The sequence below is a fragment of the Colius striatus genome, chromosome 4 (genome assembly GCF_028858725.1).
Source record: "Colius striatus isolate bColStr4 chromosome 4, bColStr4.1.hap1, whole genome shotgun sequence".
NCBI lineage: Eukaryota > Metazoa > Chordata > Aves > Coliiformes > Coliidae > Colius > Colius striatus.
In genome coordinates, this window is record NC_084762.1 from 78,448,265 (window position 1) to 78,470,971 (window position 22,707).

At 37.1% G+C, this 22,707-nt stretch overlaps 1 protein-coding gene across 1 annotated transcript in view; it reads right to left on the bottom strand.

Moving 5' to 3' along the window:
- Window positions 1–8,642: 8,642 nt before the first annotated feature.
- The window catches only part of ANGPT1 (angiopoietin 1), a 161,300-nt gene continuing 147,235 nt past the window's right edge, over window positions 8,643–22,707 (bottom strand). Inside the window, exons 8-9 of the mRNA XM_061994978.1 lie at window positions 21,684–21,814; window positions 8,643–10,876 (exon numbers count right to left, since the gene is read on the bottom strand). Of these exons, the coding sequence (XP_061850962.1) occupies window positions 10,716–10,876; window positions 21,684–21,814 (292 nt within the window). The 3' untranslated portion in view covers window positions 8,643–10,715. The remainder of the gene's footprint in view (window positions 10,877–21,683; window positions 21,815–22,707) is intronic.

A 22,707-nucleotide genomic window follows, 5' to 3' on the forward strand; every position in this document is an offset into this window, starting at 1 on the left:
GCCTCTCAGTCTTTCCAAGACACTGGCAGTTACGTAACTTTAGAGAATTTTTTTTCTTTTTCTCCAGCAGAAGCATGTCAATCTGCTTTGACAGCTTGCATCCTCTTGGCAGTGCACATAGGATGTTCCTATTCCCCAGCTACTCTCAACAAACTGAAAAAGGGAATGAAGATGGTTTATGCTGTTTTCTCTTAGCTCCATGGGCAAGGAGCCCATGAAATACAGCTTGGTCCTTGACAAGTCTTCAAGTAGCACCTACTTAACTTTGTCCCACGGGGGTAGTACGGCTGCAGCTTCCTAAAATTAAAGACCATCTTGCAATTTTTTAGCTATATTTCTGATTCCCTTTCACAGGTGTCATATGAAGGAAGAGTCAAAAAGTTTCAAAATTATTAGTTGCAACATGGCTATTGAAAGTTTCAATATGAATTAAACTGTCTTAGGATCATGCCTATATTAACAATTTTAAAGCATTTCCAAATGTACATTCTAGAAGGAAAAAAAAAAGAAAAAAAAAGACAACCTAAGGAATCTTTATTTTAAAACTGATCAGTGCAAACAAGGAAAGATGGTAAGAACTGAAAAGATTTCCTCAGGAATGTGACCTTTATGGAACGATGAAGGTGAAATCTTGCCCTCATCAATGAAGCTTGTTTCACAGTAACAAACTGAGCATTGCACTTTGGCAGGGTCCTGCCAGTTGGGTTTTAGTGCTGTTTATTACGCAAGTTGTTTCTGATAACAATGTGCAGAGCAAGCGTAACTCTCATAAGTCTATGGATTCTTATGGGATGCATCCTAGAGTGTTGAGGGAACTAGCTGATGTGGTTGCTAAAATGCTCTCCATCATTTTTGAACAATCATGGAAGACAGGAGAGGTGCCAGAGGACTGGAGAAAGGCCAATGTCACTCCAGTCTTCAAAAAGGGCAGGAAGGATGGCCCAGGAAACTACAGGCCAGTCAGCCTCACCTCCATCCCTGGAAAGGTGATGGAACAACTCATCCTGAATGTTGTCACTAAACATATGAAGGAAAAGATGGTTATCAAGGGGAATCAACACAGATTCACCAAAGGGAAATCCTGTTTGACCAACCTGATAGCCTTCTATGAGGGCATAACTGGCTGGCTAGATGAGCGGATAGCAGCAGATATCATCTACCTTGATTTCAGCAAGGCTTTTGACAGTCTCCCATAACATTCTTATCAGAAATCTCAGGCAGTGTGGTTTGGGTGGTTAGAAAGTGAGGTGGATCGAGAGCTGGCTGAATGACAGAGCCCAGAGGGTGCTGATCAATGGCACAGAGTCGAGTTGGAGGCCTGTGGCCAGTGGAGTTCCACAGAAATCAGTTCTGGGGCCAGTCTTGTTCAACATCTTCATCAATGACCTGGATGAGGGGACAGAGTGTACCCTCAGCAAGTTCCCTGATGACACCAAACTGGGAGGACTGGCTGATTCCCCAGAAGGCTGTGCTGCCATTCAGCAGGATCAGAACCAGTTTGAGAGTTGATCAGAGAGGAACCTCATGAGGTTCAACAAGGACAAGTGCAGAGTCCTGCATCTGGGAAGGAACAACCCCATGCACCAGTATAGGCTGGGGTTGAACTGCTGAAGAGCAGCTGTGCAGAGACCTGGGAGTCCTGATTGGTAATAAACTAAATATGAGCCAGCATTGTGCCCTCAAGGCCAAGAAAGCCAATGGCATCCTGGGATGCATCAAGAAGAGTGCATCCAGCAGGTCAAGAGAGGTTCTCCTCCTCCTCTACTCTGCCCTGGTGAGGCCTCATCTGGAGTCCTGTGTCCAGTTCTGGGCTCTCCAGATCAAGAGGGACAGGGAAGTGCTGGAGAGAGCTCAGTGCAGGACCACCAAGATGATCAGGGACTGGAACATCTTTCATACGAGGAATAGCTGCAGGACCTGGGGCTGTTTAGTCTAGAAAAGAGGAGACTAAGAGGAGATCTCATTAATGTTTATAATTGATGGATACCATGAGGTTGGGCATCCCTTTTTTCTGTTGTAGCTAGCAACAGGGCAAGGGGTAATAGGATGAAGCTGGAACACAAAAAGTTCCATTTAAACATCAGGAAAAACTATTTTACTGTGAGGGTGATAGAGCAGTGGAACAGGCTGCCCAGGGAGGGTATGGAGATTCCTTCCTTGAAGGTCTTCAAAACCTGTCTGGACGTGTTCCTATGCAACCTGGTCTAGGTGAAGCTGCTTCAGCAGGGGGATTGGACTAGATGATCTCTAAAGTTCCCTTCCAACCTCCATAATTCTATGATTCGATGATTCTGTGATTAGTGATCCTGAGGAGGGCTGTTTGAGTTAGTGTGGAATGTAGTGCCTGAGCTCTTTCATGGTGAGAGTTTCATCTGACCTGAAGAAGTCAAAGAGCTGGAGGAAAGACAGTCTCATTTTTACCACTGGTCCCCAAGCTTCCTGGTTGTGTGCAAAGCATGTAAGAATCAAACTATACTCCCACGGCACAGCTGCCATGAAAAGTGGCCTTTCAGACATTCAACTTCAATTCAGAACACTGCTTTGCCTTATGGTATGTACTCTGTTTACCTACATTTTTTTACAGGAGAGGTGCTGAAATTCAAATCTTCACTGCGTATGTAACAGTGCCAGCTCCTCTCTGCTGCACCACAGGCACTGTGTAGCCTAAATACTGAGCTGGAGCACCTCTTGGGCAGCTGTGAGCAAAACAGTATTGGTCCCTCATGCTTCTGGTCCATGGAGAATGAAATTGCTTCTGTTTTTTTTCATCTGCATTCAGTTTTATTTGTTCAGAGCTGCTATGTTCACAGCTTTTGAATCTCAAAATGGACAAAAGGGCACCAACAATCAGATTCTACAGCTTTCTAAATATTGATTCACTTCTGGTTTCTGTAAGAAAATGACATGGAGTCCTACTAATATCTAAGGTTATCTGTGGCCTTATGACCTGTGAATCATAACCTCAGTGTGACTCTGATTTGAACACGGCAAAGTGAAAGGTCAGAGAAATGAGATAGCTTCTATATGGAAACAGGATTAACAGTTTGTGCTGCTTGAAGATATTAATTTGAACCATCTTATGGCAAATATCACTCAGGTAGGCTTAAGTGAAGAAAAGGAATCCTTGAACTCTTGAAAAGACATAGTATTTTTGTATTGTTAAATACGATTCCAGAGTAAATAAAGGCACTACAATGAGCTGATTAGTTGGAGATTTAGAAATATTAAATTATAGGGATTTTCATTTTCTGATGAATTATTCTTCATGAGTCAAAAACTCTATTCCAATATGATTCTTGGACTATTAAATATAGCCAGTGTGTGAGAGAGTAATTAAAAATTTTCAGGAGAATACATTGTCCATGTGTTGGCTAAAATTACCTTGGAAGAACAAACTGAATTTACAACTTCTGAGAATTTGTCTTGAAGACTATTTTAATGTGTTGTGGGTTGTTTGTTTTTTTTTTTTTTTTAATATAGTTTAGTTCCCATATTTAAGTGTAGCTTTCTTATTTTACTTCTCTCTTAGGCTTCCTGATGTGTGCTCCATACACATATCTCTGGTCTAGTAAAATTGTAGTAAATGCAACATGACTTTTTAGAATGATTTTATGTGATTCCCCTTTCTCCACCATCTATGTTTTTTGGAATAATGTTTACTTTGTAAATATCATTATTTTCCATAGGGGAGGCCTATACTGCTGTAAAGCCAATATTTTGTAATCCATTTGGGATGAACTGAAATCATTGAGAGTTCAGTACTTTTAAAACTGAAAACATATACCTAAATATAGACTTAGCTTTGACAATCTGTGCTGGATGTCCTAACCATTTTTATTAGTGCTTTCAGTTTCCTTTTTTTTAGATCTTATGTTCCGTGATGAGCTGATCTTTGGAAACGCTTCTTTGTGAACCATAGGTGGCAGCAGAAGCAGAAACTTCAGAAACGGGGTCTCCTCTGCAGTCTCGAATGAGCTGTCAGGACATCTTGCTTTGTCATAGATGACTTCTCCACATATCCAGGGACTATTTACACTATTTTACATATTTGTATTATACTTAATTGTCTTGAAAATTTTCCTCTGAGTACTTGTTTGTATAAAATGTTAAACAGGTTAGTCACCTTACAAACCTTTTTCGATTTCCTGCATTATCCACTGACTTTCAGCAGTATCATTTAATTAGCTTCATATTATATAAAACTAAGGTCTTTTTGTGATCTAGTCTTTGGGCTGTGGACTACAGTGGCCAGAAAGGAGATTCAGGAGACTCTGACGTCATATGAATTTGCATGTCACACAACGGAAAAGAAGCAGTGACAGAGTTGCTGGGTTCTGTCTAAATCCCTGTTAATAAACCCCATAGTCACAGTCACAGAGGTAATCTTCCATCTCTTCATTTTACATTGTTGGATACTCAAAACTGCTCTTGCTTATAAAATTATTTTTCCAACACAAAGTCCAATGTATTTATGATTGTCTTTTCCCAAAGCCTGGAAAACTCTAAGCAAATGCCATAGCTTTTGTAACCTGCTAAGGGTGAGGGAGTGTATAAATCCTCTCTGGGTGACACTAGACACATTTCCACCTACATGCTTAGGGAACTGTCTGTCTCCTCCTGTGGTACAACTAGCATTTGTTTCTTAATCTAATAAACAGGAAAAAATACTGGACAAGCCATTGGCTGATGAGGCTGGACCTCTTACTGACCTCTTATTTGTATCATCTTTGGCTTGTGAGCAGCCAGTCCCAAACCAGGACTTTCACTCCACAGGGCTGCTTTACTGTGTGCACAGCCCAGAGATGTACAGAGACACAGTCTTGTGAGAAACTAACATTGTGGTGCTTCCTAGGACATACTTCTCTCCACTCTTGCGGCAGGGAGCTGCTCCATGGGTAGGGGGGAAATGGGTAGGGGGGAAGCTTGATGATTTCTCCATTGTCTGGACTACGATACACATAGGCCTGATGTAACCTTCAGTCAGAAAAGTTTGGGCAGCTGCAGGTCGGTGTGCAGGGCTGGGTCAGGATTTGTGAGACCCAGGACTTGCACTGATGCTGCTGCAGAGTTCTATGTTTCCCGTAGGGACTGACAAAACACCCTCAAAAAGGACAGTATTGGTGCCTGTCAGTGTGCTACTCTCTCCACATGAAGGCAGAGCAGAAGATTTAAGACAAGAACTGTTGCATGAGTCCAAGAGGAGAATTTTGCTGGGCGTGGTTACAGAACAAACAACACTAAGTGAAGCTATGAAAGAGAGATTAAATAGTCATCTCTAGTGGATGACAAATGAACTTCAAACCAGAAGCTTTTAAATATTTATTTTTTATAAAGGAAAAAAAAAAAGAAAAAGAAAAAAGGTTTGCTTTTAAAGAAGAAGAGTAAAACATATATTCAGGAGTTCTGCTTCGTTACTCATAAGAAAACAAACCGGTGGTTCAATAATGCAGCGGAATGAGATCAGGTCTGAGATTTGTAGTTTCCTTTAGAGCAGATAATGATTCTAAATTTAAGCATGAGAGGGCTGCAAAAGGATGGAAATCCACATCTTTTAATGGAAGAGTAAATATTATCCAAAGCTTATTTATCTATTGGTGGTTTCTTGTCTCATTTTGAAAGCATGAGCTGTTTCTCAGGCAGCATGTTACCAAAAATTTATCTAAGAAGGGCTGCTTTTTAAGCATTGCTTTAGATTTTACCAGATATCAATGTATCTCCATTGAATTGCAAATAAAAAATAGAAACAGAAAGTAAAATGGTGACACTAATTCTTTTAGACTTTGGAAAATTAATAAATATATTAAAACATTTCCTCTGCCTAATTCTTCTTCATTTTCCTTCTTTTCATGTGCTTTCATGTTTGCCATTTCTTAATACTATTTTTGTCAGACTGACTTTCTTTATTTTCTGGCCTTGCTTTTAGCTTTCTAACATGATTCCTTTGCATTTTATCTCTATTATAACAGCCATTTTCACTGTTCTTCAACTCTTTCTTACCCATTTCAGTGTATGACGGTTCTCTATTTTTCCTTTTCCTTGTTTCAGATATTTTTTACTCTCCTTTTCTTACTAGGCTAAAGCAGATTACGATTTATTCTTCTGGAGTCCCATTAGGGCTCTTAGGTTCAACTGGCAAAACATCCGTTTCCTGTTGAAGTAGGAAGAAGCTCCTCTGTGTGCATATGTACCTATTTTTTCCTCTGTGGCCCTGCAGAGCAAATGACTGTCAAGAAAGGTTCCTTCCCTGTGGTTTGGCAGGCACTGACAGTGAACACAAGCTCTGCAGATCTTTGGTCTTTTGTTAAATGTGGTTCTTGCCTTCCTGCGACTATTTCCAGGTAGCAGAATGCCAGCATTGTAAGTAGTTTAGAAGGAGACACTGTGCACTGTTAGAATAAGAAGTATAAGGAGAGAAAGAGTAGTAATACTTTGTTCAAAATTCTCTTTACCAAAATACAGGACTGGTGTCTAGGCCTTTCTGTACTTTTATATACCAATGGTGTTTTGGGAGTCCTATTTACACTATATATCCATTCTTTAGTTTTCATTAATTAAACATACTAGTTCAGTAAACTGCACAGATCATTTCTATGGAGAATAAAGTCTGCACCCAACAGAAATTTTCGCTAGCAGAAGGATAAGACTCTAATTTCACAAGGCATGGGCATTGATGTCATTATTGACTCTTAAAATTCACACAACAGAATACAGCATTTTCTGAAGGATGTTTTCTGGTTTTAAAGGACTTTCTGCAGACCTCTCTTGACACAACCATGAATAGCATGTCTTCTCAGAGATTCATATGGAGTTACCTCCTGTAGAAAAATTTTAAAAACACAAAGAGAAACAAACCCCTCAAAACATACAAAAATAAAAAAGACACATAGATTCCAGCTCATTTGAGGAAAAGCCACGAAAAGAGGGTTCAGACACTCCTGGAAGAGAAGGATATTCCTACACAGTGTGACAGATGTGTGTGACAACACTTTTTCTGTAGTGTCCAGTGACAGGATAAGGAGTAATGGACAAAAGTCGGAACACAAAAAGTTCCACTTAAGGAAAAACTTCTTTACTGTTAGGGTGATGGAGCCCTGGCACAGGCTGCCCAGGGAGAGTGTGGAGTCTCCTTTTCCAGAGGTTTTCAAAACCTGCCTGGACACATTCCTCTGCAACCTGATCTAGGTGAACCTGCTTGAGCAGGGGGGTAGATGATACTTAGAAGTCCCTTCCAATCCCTACCATTCTCTGATTCTGTGATTTTGTGATTCTGAGATTATGTTTTCTCTAGATAAAATTTTTAATAGAACATTTTGATTGGTTGTGGCAAGTTTGCTTCAGACATATGGGATGTGAGTGTGTATGTAAGTGCGGGGGACCACAGGTCAGAGTCAGGCAGCACCATCAGCTATACTTAGGGGTTACCAACTCTCTCCTCAAGTTGTCCAGCTCATATAAAATCTGGTCGGTAGGAATGTCTTCTGGTACAACTGCAGCAGTCTCTTTGTAATTTAATCTTGATCCTACCTAGAGAGTTAAGCTCTTCTTTTTTTGTGATTCCAGCTTCAGTTGTTCTTCCCAGAGCAAAAATGAGTGTTGTGCCAATTCCAAATGAGGCTGTTTGAGACACGGTCAGACTTGTGGTTTGAGCCGCAGGTCTGTAGAAAAGAAAGTTACTATTGTAGCTGGAAGGTTTCTTCATGAAGCTGTGTCTTGGGAATCTGTTGTACAGATGATTATAAATGTAGATGACTTCTCTTCTTAATTGTCCAGCACTGGATACTAGGGTATTTGGAAAGTGTGCAGTTAAATTACATCTCCAGTCCACCTTTAGAAGATATTTTAGATTAAGCATCTATATGCTATGGAAAACACATCTACTGATCTGTGAAATTTTTGTGCTTTCCTGTTTTATAAAACAGGAAGAAATTTACCTGTGAAGGGTAAAAATGTCATAAGGCAAGAGAAACAATCATCATAATTCAATTTGTATCTTTGCCTCTGAAATTCAAGACCCATTTTGTTCAAAGATTGATAGAGAGTTGTATGATTTGGACTTAAAAGAAAAAATGTAGCCCTGTGATTTTAAATTAAACAATTGAATAAACCCCTCTGAAATATGGATTTGAAAGGTTAGAAATACTAATATCTGGACAAGCTCTAATTATACACCCTTTCTAGTCCTTGTCTAAATACAGAGAAAGAAGGTAGTTTGTAAAAAGTTATCAGCTTATCACATAAAGATACACTTAAAGCAAATCAAATCATAGAAACATAGAAACACTTTGATTGGAAAAGACCCTTATGACCATCAAGTCCAACCGCTAATCTAACACTGCCAAGCCCACCATTAAACTATGTCCCTCTGTGCATCATCTACCATCTTCTAAATATCTTCAGGGATGGTGACTCCATCACTTCCCTGGGCAGTCCATTCCAATGCTTAATAACTCTCTCAGTGAAGGAAGGGTTCACAGACTCAACCACCTCCTGTGGTAGAGTCTTCCAACGTTTAACAATCCTTTCAGTGAAGGAAGGGATCACAGACTCCTCAATTTAAAAAAAATGTTTTATTATAAAGGACAGGAAAACATATCCACAATTTTTCAAACCCAGATAAATAAACAGTAAATATCATGCTTTTCATTTTAAATGTGCTTTGCCTTTTGTGATAAGATCTGCAAAAACACCATTCCTAACATAGAGACCTGCAATAGAGACATTTTGAGAATGTGAAGAAAAGTAGACCACATATCTTGCATATAAATGATTGTTTCAAAAAACTGCTGGAAACTGAGACAAACCAGCTCTGTGAAGAAACTGCTGAGTAAGTAGTAGTTTGGTAACTTATTCAGCAAATTAATCCTTAGGCAAGAGTAATTCAAATATATATATAAATATATACAAATACACAAAACCAAAGATCTCCCCACTTAAAACCAACCAAATATCCAATTATAACAAAAACAGAGGACCCTGTGGGACCTTGTGATCTTTAAGAAGGGAGGTTCAAGAAATGCAAGAAGTTTTTTCTCCTCCATCAAAATTAACTGCTAAAGATAAAAAAAAGCAAGTAGCTACTTTAGTCTCATAATTCTTTAAAAAATACTCAAATCTTTGTTGTGCCTGATCTCAGGAACAGCTTAATGAGTGAAACAAAGCAAAAGACAATAAAAAACTTCCCATATGCAGACTTTTCATGTCGTGTTGGTCCCAGCTTCATCAATGAGAATGTTACTTTGGATTTCAATGGAGCAGGGTAAATATTTTCATTTTAGATACAGCAGAAAGACGATGACTGCATGCTACTTTCTGAAATGGACTTTATTCATATGACTAAATTGTGAGGGGCTGCAAATGGAAAGACTTGTCTCTGTACCTTCATGGGCCACACAACTACTTTTTTAATTGTTGTTAAAGCAACTTTTTCTTGTCCAACAGTTGAATCGTCCACCCTACCCCACACTTCTGCAACATTTTTATATAACAAAATTACCCATTAGCAACCTGCAAGCAGTCTTCTAAAATTCTTTTAATATTTATATCCTTTTGAGATTTTGTATCCTTTGAGTAGGGTCAGGGTTGCCTGTACAAATTAAATGGCCATTACAGAAAATATAAACAAGCTATTTACAAGTTCACAATTCTTTATTTTCTATACAATTCTGATGATTATTTTTTATAGTTGTTGTCTAAGCACTCTGTAGAACTGGCATGCTTCTGGTATTCACAAAAATGTAATAAAAAAGTAAAATATTTAATGATAAATTGTGAACATGCAAGGATACTGTAAAATTAATCCATTGCCTTAAGCTATGCATTTATGTAATCTTTATACACTCTAACAGTTTGCCTTCCTGTGTACTTTTGATGTAAATATTCCATGCAAAATCCTGTATTTTCTTTAGGATAAAATTTCACATTCTTTAAACCTTCCATTAATTTTCCTACATGACATTCAGACTGCCTTTTATGAAAGAAGGGAAAAACCTCAAAACACAGATACTTTTGTTATCACACTATAAATCCTATCTCAGGGACTATGTCAATTATCTGATTTACCTCTACAGAGCAACTGAAGAATTTTTGATATTACCCATATCATTCTCCATATGCTTGACAGTTTATTTATGAGAAACATGTCCTTGAAGTAGTTAATGAAAAATAATATTCACACAAATTATTTGACTCAAACATTAACATAAATCCATCCACCATTCAAATGCAGTTCATTTAAGAAAAACAATATTTAGAGCGGTCACCTTTAGCACTTTGAGTTTTAATAAAGGTGTCTCTGTAATCCTTTTTCATAGGTATAATGTTGCATCAACAGACTGTTGACACAATTCAGTTCTTCAAATTCTGATGTGATAAATAATCTGATATGTTTTTGTATCTTGTATTAGAAAAAGAAAATATTAAAAAAACCCACATCCACTGATTAGCAACAGGTTTGGGCAGAATAACCAGATCCAGTTGCTGTTCTCTGGAAATTCATTGCAGCCACCTTCTTCTAAGCCAAACCTCCCGGGATCATCTAAACATGGGATGACATTTGGGGAGTGTTTGCATGTTATGTAGTGATAATGAAATGACTTTGCATCATCTCTACATGTTCTTCTCAAGAAGCCCTTCACCTTCTACCTTCAGATTGTGATAGTGGTACTGCTAAGGGCAAGGTCATCCTGGTTTGTTCTGTGGTTCACTGTGGTATGCCTTTAAAAGTCCAAGGGCCGAATCATCATGGTGGTGGAGCGCAAGGAGTAGCTGGGGCCTTTGAAGTAATGCCACTTGATGCCATTGAGCTTTCCATGGTTTTGCCCAGCTGTGTAGAACATCCCATTGAGATTCGAGGGGCCACAGGCATCAAACCACCACCCTGAAACCATTAAGACAAAAAATTTAAACTGCAAGTGCACTGCAAACATTTTTTATTTCATTTTATAGGTATAGCTGATTAGTAAATTCTGGTATTCACAGATACTCCTGGTGATATTCCTACTTCATAGATACTCCTGGTGTGGTGGTGATGGGGCTGTTTTCAGATTTTAGGTTTTTTGCAATTTTGTGCCATTCTATACGTAGTGGCACTGGAGAATCCACTCTTGTGTTTACAGAGTTGGAAAAATATTTAAGTCCTAATACATTCTGGTTTCATAGATTGTATGTGAAGCAAGAGCAAGAATGATAAAGACAAATAAACTGCTTTGCATATTCTGACAGTGTTACCGTTCACAAGTATTTTTCATAATTTTACTTATTTGGTTGAGTATAAGCATAATTTAATTTTATTTACCAGTCCTTTTTCTGTTGACTTAACTGTGATTATTCAGCTGCTCAGACAGTTTGCTTTTGCTCTCAGGTTAGGTTATAACGTGGGTTATGAGTACAGTGGTGCTGTCCTGGTATAGTACTGACAATATTACAATAATATATAACCAATAATCACAATGGTGTACAAGGAAACAGGTAGACTCTTTTGTTGAGATATATGGTAAAATTAAAAACAAGACTCAGTGAGTGAATGGAAGAACTAAGTGAGCACAATTGTAACATTGTGAACATAATGCTGACGTAACACCTGTGTGCATGGATAGAGGATTTTGGTGATTATCTGAATGTGCTTGAATTTAGGTCAGACCATGGCCAACTTTAATCAAGTTGTATTCATTGCATGTACAGTTTGGGCCAGAACAGTAACATTAAATCTTTAATCTTATTATTTTGAAAATGAAAACCTATAGTAAATCTGAATCTTCTAAACTTGATCTTGAAATGACCCAAATGCATTTGGGTCAGCAGTGTAAGAGTGTCCTCTCTCAGATCCATTTGAGATTTGTTAATTTCTCTTCAAAGACTCTGAGTAAGTTCCTGAGGAAAATGACAAATGTCCAGGACATTTTTTTTTTTTTTTTTCAGAAAGGTGTTTGTAGGCACTTTACCATAGAATCATAAAATCACAGTACGGTAGGGGTTGGAAGTGACTTTTAGAGATCATCTAATCCAACTCCCTCCTGCTCAAGCAGCTCTACCTAGATCAGGTTGTATAGGAATGTGTCCAGGCAGGTTTTGAAAATCTCCAGAGAAGGAGACTCCACACCCTCCCTGGGCAGTCTGTGCCAGTGCTCCATCACCCTCACAGTAAAATTGTTTTTCCTTAAGTTTAGGGGGGAACTTTTTGTGTTCCAGCTTCACTGAGCACTAGAAAAAAAGATGATGTCCCATCCTCTTGACGTACACCTTTCAAATACTTATAAGTATTTATGATGTCCCCATTCAGTCTCCTCTTCTCCAGGCTGAACAGCCCCAGTTCCCACAGCCTTTTCTCATAAGAAAGATGCTTGAGTTCCCTGATCATCTTGGTGACCCTGCACTGAACTCTCTCTAGAAGTTCCCTGTCTCTCTTGAGCTGAGGAGCCCAGAGCTGGACACAGTATTCCAGATGAGTCCTCACCAGGGCAGAGCAGAAGGGGAGCAGAACCTCCCTCAACCTACTGGACACACTCTTCTTGATGCATCCCAGGATGCCATTGGCCTTCTTGGCCATGAGTGCACATTGCTGGTTCTTCTGTACTAGTCTACAGGTAACAGAATTATTAATTACCAGGCTATCGTTGATTGCAAAAAGATATTAAAAACTTTACTGATTGATATCAAAGTTAGGCTTAAAAAGTTGATAACTGTCTTTTCTGCTGCCCAACCCTGCCTCCTCTTTTCCAGCAAGATGCAGCCTCCTACTCCTTAACCCTTTGAACTGTGTGCAATTGCATATATTTCATTGGACTGGGAAGACAGGGCAAGAAAAGTCTTGCCCAAATGCTTGTGATTCTAGTTCACTGCTCTGGTAACTTCATTGTAGGACATGTTGTACAATGACAAAGATTTAGAAAAATGACACACAGATGACAGAGAAAATAAACCAGAAATATTTATCAAGTACTCGACCATTACTCACAATGACAGAGATTTTGCTATCATTTGCAGAAAACATAAGTTTGATTGCAAACTGTATGCACAAAGAATGTCATCTCTCCTTTAGACTTCTGTAGTGAAAGTACATGCATATGTCTTCAATCAATGGAGAAAATGGAGTCAGTGGTGAATCTTCAGATATATTTTAATTGTTGCTTAGTCAAAATGAGTCAAATCTCTTGTGTAAACTCCCAAGATCTTTTCTCGTTAAGATGAGTTTTAGATTGCCATGAGAGTCAGAGTTTTAAGGAAAACTTCAAATAACATGAAACTTGGTAGCACCAGCATTACAGAATAAGAACTGACAAAGATAAACTAGGTCACATACTGACTCCACTGAATACAGTGGGAGTTTTTGCTGGGATTAGAAATTTCTCTCCAACACTTTATACGGTATCTATGTAATGTAACAGAAGGATGCTTTGTTCAGACTGAGAAAGGCAGAATGAATCCCCAGACTACAAAGAGCTAATATTCCCAATGTCAAAAAAATGTTAACCTCAGTAACTAGGAGCTCTGTTTGTCAGAAGGGTTCCTGATAGATTTTTTTTTTTCATAGCAAAAACTATGGGCTTTGTGAATCCTTTACACAGGTTTTATGTGTCTTTCCATGTAACATGGTTTTACTGAAAGTTTGCCTTCATGTATGAAGGCAAATAGGATCATCAAGATCAGGTGGTGGCTTTTGCTTTTGGTAGTTAGATGCCACTTTATTTGACAAAATTATTTCAATCTGGGTGTCACATCACTGTAATCTTCCCAGGACCCATGAAAACCTTTCTCAAGCATCATTAGCAGTGGCAAACTGATCCTCTAGCAAGTGGCTACTGCAGGTGTCATCATGGACTGAAATGAAGAATGTAAAATTTTCAGCATTGTTTCCCCTTCTGACTTCTGGAAATGGCATCAAACCATGAGAAGCTCTGTTTGACAGCACTCACTGCCCTAGTGAAACCTCCAATTTTGTCATATTCAGTATTAACCTTCTAGATACCTATAATGAATGCATTTTACAAAGGTATTTTAAACTATACCTTACCACTACTAGTATGATATTGTCTGTGATTTGCCTTCAAATCAAGTACTTACTCTTTCCTTTGTATTCCGGTTCATGTAATTTACATTTCTAGTCTTGGTAAAGTGATATCTTAGGTTTTGGATAAGACTTAGAGGTCTTTTTTCAGAAATAACACTTCATAATGAAGTCTTCAGGGAAGAATTTTTGCCAGATAAATCCTGGCAACCTTCTATTTTTATACAACTGACCTCCCTTTGATTACATTGTTGTACCTAAGGGGGCAATAACCAAAGAAAGACAAAGTCGTACAGCTGATGTTTACCATAACCAGAGTATAATCTTGTAGAAACTTTGGAGAAAGTTAAACAGAGAAAATCTAATCCTCATTTTTCAAAGCTGGTACATAGATACAGCTGAGTTCTGTTTTTGGTGTTGGGAAGAAGATATAGCAAGCTGTGCTAGTTACCATTTCATCTTAAAGGAACGGGAATAGATGTGTAAACAGACTTTTCAGAGAGAAAGTTTGCATTGATGCCCTACAAAATCTATATTAAAAATGAGATGAGTCAAAGAACTGGAAAATTTTATTAACCTTTTTTTAAGACCTGTTAAAATCTCTTCTCATAAATTTCTTCTAAATAAATACTTATTTCACAAAGTGTTTTAATGAACCTTTTTTTTTTGCTACTCTAGTATTCTAATCAGTAAGACTTTATGATTTTTTAAAGATGTTTGGTAACACTACATTAAAATGTTGGATTTACTTTCTCTCATTTTTAAGTGGGTTTTTCTTGTTTGGGTTGGGTTTTTTGTTTTTGTTTGTTTGTTTGTTTGTTTTCCATATGGTTATTTCTATCTATCCTCCCCTGCTGTCCTCAAAAAGCTCTTCATTCACTCAAATTATCACAACACTTCCTGCTGCATGTCTCCATCTTTGCAGGGATGCAAATGTGGAGTTTTCTTTCAGATGTTTTGTATATTGGGGGAAAGAGGAATGTAAGCAGTGACTTTTTGGGTAGCTATGAGGAAGTAGGGGAATGTAAAAGAGGTTTCTGAAGGAGATACTTGACATTGTAGAAAACAGCAAATAAAGCATCTCTAAAGCTGTGAGACAATCTGACCCAAACCCATGGGTTTATGAAAGTCCTGCTTGACTAACCTGATACTGAGATGCTGGAGTGTGTCCAAAGAAGAGTAACAAAGCTGGTGAAGGGTGTGGAGCACAAGTCTTGTGAGGAGCAACTGAGGGAACTGAAGTTTTTTTATCCTGGAGAAAAGTAGGCTGAGAGGAGACTTTATCACTCTACATTACCTGAAAGGAGGTTGCAGCAAGGTGGAAGTCACTTTCTTCTCTTAAGTTACAATAACAGGAAAAAGGGAAACAGTCTCAAGTTTAGATGTGTCACTAAAGACATCATTTATTGGTGAATGTGGCAGTGCTGGCTTAACAGTTGGACTTAATGATCTTAAAGGTCTTTTCTAACCTAAATGTGATTCTGTGAAGGAAAGACTCCCAGTAGCTAGATGTTGGCTTATTCCCTTGAGTTCAGAGGAATTTCCTCCCATGAAGAATCTTGTTTGTTTTTAACTACAGGGTAATGGCTTTCCCAAAGAAGTATCAGGTCTACTTTGAATACCAGCAAGATTTTAACCTTAGAGATAACTTTTGGCATGGGATATTTGAATCGTGCATAAGAATCATTAAGGGTGGGCATAAGAATGAGAATGAATACGAGAAGCAAGACTTTAAAGTAACTGGTGAAGTGATAAAGTGGAAGCTTTGATCAGAATGTTAAGAGAGTTTTTATTCAGAAACTAGGGTAGTTTCTTCAAGTTGTGATCACAAAGTCACCAGTTATTTGAAATAATGGTAGTTCAGTCTTTCAAGGTTATCCCATGTCTAATAATTAGCATAATACAAGTAGCACTGTCACCTCTGTGTGAAAAATTCTTAGGTTATAAAGTCTATTGTCCAAACAAAAAATTATTTTGTTAAGTTTTTTTATTATTTGATAAGTTGTTTGAAAGCTAAACTATACAAATAAACATGACTCTTCAATGTAGACAGCAGGTCTTCTGGAGCAGTTAAAGTGTGCTCATGCTTTGTGGACTCCTAATTAGTGTTGCTATTACCACTGTTGAATTTCATGTCAATGCTTTGCAATGCTGCCTGTACTATGGCCAAATATATTAAGATAATTTAGATTAAATTAATAAGTATATTAAGATCATAGTAATATATCGAGATAATTATATTAAGAGTATTTCTACAAATTCTTGCAAAAATACACTTAGAAAGAAGCATTGCAGAAATTAGTAATGATATTACAAGGAAAAAAAAACAGGATCATCCTTCATTGTGGTTTTCTAAAGTCAAAAGTATAGATTTTATATGATACAATCTTCTTCTTCAAAGGCAAAATAAAAAGGCTTTTGTATGCCAAAGCTAACAGCTTTCCTTTTTCAGCCTCTTGTATAAACTGTAATTGAGTATATATGTATGTAAAATTCTTTGTTAGTAACCTAGTGTTCATCAAGTCCTGAATGCACTATAAATCTAGTGTGCATTGGGAACTTGCTAACGATCACTCAGGTTTGATGAGAGGTACTTAGTTTCCTTTTACATACTAAAAGAATAAATGTCTAAACCCTGCACATTTAGTGGCAGACCTTTTCTTCACACATCTGTCTCCGATCTCTCTCATGAATACACTGAAATCCTCCAAATGCAGTAAGATCAATAGAAACCATTCAATAATATCTGAAGTATGTTTGAATGGTACATTCGTATGGTTTTATAGGATAAATGGATCCTATGAAATGCAAATATTTATTTCTAGTCCTTTGGGTTTGTCCATAAAACTTAGTGTGTTTGGCAGGAAATCCAATAAGAACAATTTCTAATGCAAAAATATTGAAATAGCTTTCATTGTTCAAAAGACATAAGAATTTATTTTATTAAAGTTTTCAATGTTTCTGATATTCTGCATTTAAAAGAAGTTAGATGGTAATACTTAGGATCTGTTTGACTTTACATTGATAACTTTTCAGCTGGAAGACTGTATGTAGTTTTGGATGACGAATCAAACTATACTTGGATTGACTCTACAAAGTCCAAAAGAGTGAATGTAAGAGGAAAGATTTAGAGTTGTTTGGTCCAGAATTCAAAAGGCAGACTGCCAATAATCTCAAATTCATTAAAAAGCTGCTGAAAAACAGCAGCTTTTCAAAGAATGCAAAGAAAAAGTCTATTCCTTCCAGTGATGGAGGACAGGGCAAGATGGAACACACTTCAGTCACCATAGAATTAGTTTTGTCAACAATTGTTCTTATATTAAATGTAGCCAAACTAGCAAAGTAACATCGTGCTGTAGATATTGAAGATGAACAGAAAGACAGGAAAAAAAAAGTAAGAGAAGAATCTGTCTTATAAAGGGACTAAATGATTTCTGGAAGTTACTTCCAGGTCTATGCATTACAGCATTGGATTAGCCAGACTGTTGCTTAACAATTGGTATTCGACATTCTGAATTTAGTTGTTATAATATAAGATGAAAAGGCATTAGTTTTTCAAATCAACTCAATAACACAGTCTTTTTTATAAGAACCACTTTATGGATTAAAAATAACAAGAAAATTACAGATGGTGACCATGTTCTGATCTAAATATATCAAGAGTATAGTTTTTAAGTTAGTGATGTCTTGGTGTTTATCTAATATTTTATTACTATTGGGCATACTTGATCCTGATAAACAGAGCAAAATAGTTATAATTTTGTTAAATGCTCTGAGTAGTCACATGTCTAATGAAGTATTTTCAATATTTCTAACATAATTTAAATAATATTATAATCACTTCATATCTGCATGGTGTTTGTATTTTTCTATCAAAATTAAGGTATTATATATGATACTTCATGACTGATGTTTTATAAGTAACCTACTTATGAAATCAACAAAACGTACAAAAGCTAAAAACTTATGCTTTCCTGTGTAAGTAGATTTATAACCAAGGTTTCAAGTTGGATAATTTTAAATGTGCTGAGGTCATTACTTTCAAAGTTTTTGTTTCAAACAAAAGAAGAGAAACTCTGGGTTTTTTTCTAATTGGATAAAGTATGGGTAGATGTCTATATTCAGCCAAGAATTTCCCTCCAATTCATGACAAGAATCCTATGTAGCGCATAGCACTCTTGTCAGAGACTCATAAAATTCACCACTTGGAAAAAGGAACAGTGGAATAACAGGCAATATGAACACCACTGTTTGCAATTGTCATTGAGTAGTCTCTCACTTGATAGATGACAAATCCATTGAGGATTACTAAATACATGGGAACTGCCTCTGACTCAAGATGTCCCTGAGATGCAAAAGATATTGGGCAAATACTCAGATGAAGTATTTATTTGCATTGTTCTTATGCCTATACAGAGACATCTGCTACTGCCTGCTGTCAGAGACAGCAGAATGCAGCTGAATGGACCTCTGTTACAGGTAAAATAAATTTATTTCAATAATTCTGTGCTGTTTCAATACTAGAAAGACATCTAGAAAGTCTTCCCATCATGTTGCCAAACTATTTCGGGATCAGAAATTTAACAGTATTCTCACTTAACATATGAAGCAAGGCAGATGCCAGCGTGAACATCTCAGACTGCAGCCAATGTAAGACAAAGCAAATCACCCAAAGACTCTTTCACTATGGACCAAGCAGTCATAAACCACTTTCCAGGAACTGAAAGCAAATGTACTAACAATTCTTGAAGCTCAGTTGATATGGTGGATGCTCTAAATCAGCCTTGTGCCCATAAATCTGATCCAGAGACACTGGATGCTCTCCTATTAGAAATCTGTCTGAAGTGCTTTGGACATCTGTTCAGTGCTTCATTCTTGTGACAATTTGCTTCTCCTTAAGTGCTGTTTCTTGTAAAAATCTGTGTATGTACCTCATGAGATTAGTCTTAAGGGTACTACTTGAAATTACATGGGAATAAAACTTTTTGTTCAGTTTATTGGTTTGAGATATTGTACCAGTTCTTAACAGCTTTTTTTATTAGTCTTTTTTCACTATTTTGACAAATATTAAGTTTAAATGAATTATTTTAATATTTATGCTTTATTTGCATTTAAAGTAGTCCAAGCATACTTTGTTTAAATTTTCCAAGACACAGAAAAACAACTAAAATGTTTAACTACACTGTAAATTTCATAGGGGCTAAGAATGCAGCTCATGCATCTACTTTTGAAGCCGTTCCCTAAAATCAACATTAAGATAACAGTCAAGTAGCATAGCATGGTTCTTAAATTACATGAGACACATACAAAAAACTTTGTTGATGCTACTGTATTATTCTGCCAATATTTAATTTTTTTATTCTGGGTAAGAGGGAGGAGAGAAAAAAGGGCAAAGAATAATAGTTTTGATACAGAACAAATAAAACTGACAACTAGTAGATCATAGAGAGAAATGTGTGTTTTCCTTACATTTTTATTTTCAGCCTTGACTATCAAAGTCTTGAGCTTCACCTTATCTCAGCCTTTATTCCTGACATAAATATATTCAGTTCACCTCATAGAGATAACAGGTTCACCCAGACTGTTAAGATAGCTAGAAACCTGCCTGTAGACTCCGTATCATTCATCATTAAAGAGTTCTCTGTGATGTTGCCAAAACTAACAGAGAATCTGACATCTTTTGGAAAAAAATAGAGGTTTTCCAAAATCTGTTATCATTGCTACTTTTCTTAATTAGTCTTTGTCTGTGGTACAGAACTGAAATCTGCTCACTAAACAGATGTTTTGGTATTTAATCCAATTTCTGATATTTCTCAAGGAATGAGAAAGTAATTTCAAGGAACAAAGCATAGCAGAGTGTTTGAGAAAATCTCTCCTTGATAAAGTCTTCTTCTTTTGAAGAACTACAAATTAGTGCTGTACAGCCTGCCTCTGAAAAATTAGTACTTAGAGTCTAGTCCAAAACACTAGACTAATCTATCTCAAAGTCTATCTACATCTTCTTTCACTTTGCTGTGATTTGTTATATTTATGGCCTCCTCAGCCTTTGGTAATTCTCTGCCTTCGTCCTTATTCATTTCATTTGCTACTACAATATTCCAATATGTACTTTTCCTGTTGATTTACAGGACTGTTGCAGCAAAATAAATGTAAACCCTGCAGAATGATTGTTCAACAGCAAGTTGACCTTAGCAGGGCATTGACCTGACATAGAAGTCAGGGCACAAAAATAAACAAAACCTTCAGCTCCCAGAATTAGTTGTCTGGGAGCAGAGGTATTTTCAGGCAGCTTGGATACATGAATGAGCCTGAACTTCAGCACAAGTAAAAATCACATTTAGGAACTTCTCACTATACTCTGGTCTGTCCTAGAAATAAGACAGTTTAATTTAGCGTATTATCTTATTTCCAATCAGAAAAATAGAATGAAGAACTAGATAGTGTATTTAATACAGATTCCCAGTGACAGGAATCAATCTTCTGTTAGCAGATAGCTTTAGAGATTCATATGTGCCTGAATGTGGCCTGAGCTGGATTCAGTTAGAGCGCCAGCGACCACAAATATCAGTTTAACAGTCTGATTCAAAATACTGAACAATTTATATACTATAGAACTTTTTTTGTGGGACGTTAGAAATCTCTGAGAGAGAATCTCAGAAGATCAGATGTGAAGAAAAGGGCCTGTCTTGGTCATACAATTAATGAACTGAAGAATCCCAATTTAAGCTTTTTGCATTAATGTGGTGTCCTAAGGATAAAAATGAGCTTTTCATATAGGGAAAAATAATAAGCATCATTTGCCAGAAAAAGTTATCACTCTTGTACAGTGTGGGGGGAATTAATCTCAGATATTCCTCCACTGCATTGGAGGAAACTATACGTATACTATACATATATACACGTACACTATACTTGCTGGCAGTCAGATTGACTTGGTGTTTTAAACTGTTTAGCATCACTTCTTTGTTTTCTTCCCCATCTCAACTCTTCTCTTTTCTTCTGCAGTTCAACTCAACTCATTAAAGATTCTGTTTTGAATCTTCCGGAACAACTAAATGCCAAAATTTAACAAGGAGTTGTAGGTATAGTCTTTTACAGGTGAGTGAATTAGGTATGACATTAACTATGATATGTATGTGTGTTTATATATATTATGCTCATATAAGACAGAAAGCTGAATCATTATAAAAATTTCAATAACAGAATCATGAACCTGTGAAATATGTAATATATTACAAGTCTATATTATCATTGTTTTAAAACTTTACCTTATCTATTTACCTGCCTTTTCTTTTTTTATGGCTGATTCTCCCACTTTTCACAAAATTCTTTTCCCCTTCTTCATTTCTTTTTTATTTTTTTTCCTTCTCTCTTATTTTGCCTTTATTACCTGCACTTTATTACCACTAATTTATGGTTTGTCCCTTGGCATTGCAACAGCTTCAGCACAGAAGTATACTGACTGCAGCTCTGGGTAATCCCTTCCTTGTTTATAGGTTTCTTGAGGTACTGGCGTTACCATAATATACACATAGAAAAAAAGCAATAATAATAATAATAATAATAGAGGGAATTTTCACACAGTACTTACACATCCATGAATGCAACATCTTCCACAGTTGCTTTAGTAAAACATTAGATTCCCATCAATGTACCTCATATTTTTAGATGTTTTACTCACCTCCAGTCAACATAAGAGCACATTTACACATGCAGTTGTCATTGTCTGCATCTTTAGTACTGAATTCAGCACCATGTAAGATCAGACTACTCTGTTTTCCAGCTGTTCCACTGTGACCTTTTAAATAAAGCCTGAAACAACAAACGAAAACAATGTCACCAAAAAAAAACCCACATCAGATTTGCCTTGTTTGAGCTTCACTCAGAAAATTCTGAAATATCTTGTTTTTTGGCTCAATCCTGTCAATATTTCAGGTGTAAAATGGGGACACTCAGGATTTTTCAATGTATACGTAGTAGCACGTTGTCCCTGCCCCAGAGCAGAACTGAGCACATGGAATCTGTACTGGAAAATGCAAATAAGCAAAGGAAGTCAGAGGCAGGAATGAGAATGAGGAAAGGTGCCCAGAGATCTGGAATACATTGACAGAGTGAGTATTTGAGTAGCTGGTCTCTTTACTGTGGCACAGAAACAGCACTCCCAGTTAACAGCAGCCATATTATTAATCTGTGGGCTCGAAAGAGGATTTCAACATTTCAGAATTTTTAAATCCACCAGTTAGTGCATAAGTCAACAAACCAGTTCTGCCAAAGCTGTCTCTGAGTGATGAATGGAGAATAACTTAGAGTTCAAGCCACAAAAGTCATGATTTGCATGCTAACTACCCTTTTTCTTAAAGAGCCATGTTAACTAGTTGAAACCACAACAATCAGTTGTCGTGCCCAAATCCAAGTTTATCAGCAACAGAGATTTTGAGAGTCCCAGCAAGGAAACACTGGGAACCTGGGCATACCTGTCCTGAGTTCACAATTACAGGGACATGCACAATTAAATGCTGGAGAGGAGATGAGATTATACACAATGGTTTTCCTTGCCTCTGCTTAAGCATCTTTGTGAGACAGACATCATTGGGAGACAGATGCCTGGAGCAAAAACTACTTTCTGTAGATAACTACCTACAGCAGATATCTGACCACTAAATTTGTGTTTTGGGGTTTTTTTTGGTTTTTTTTAATAAAACACT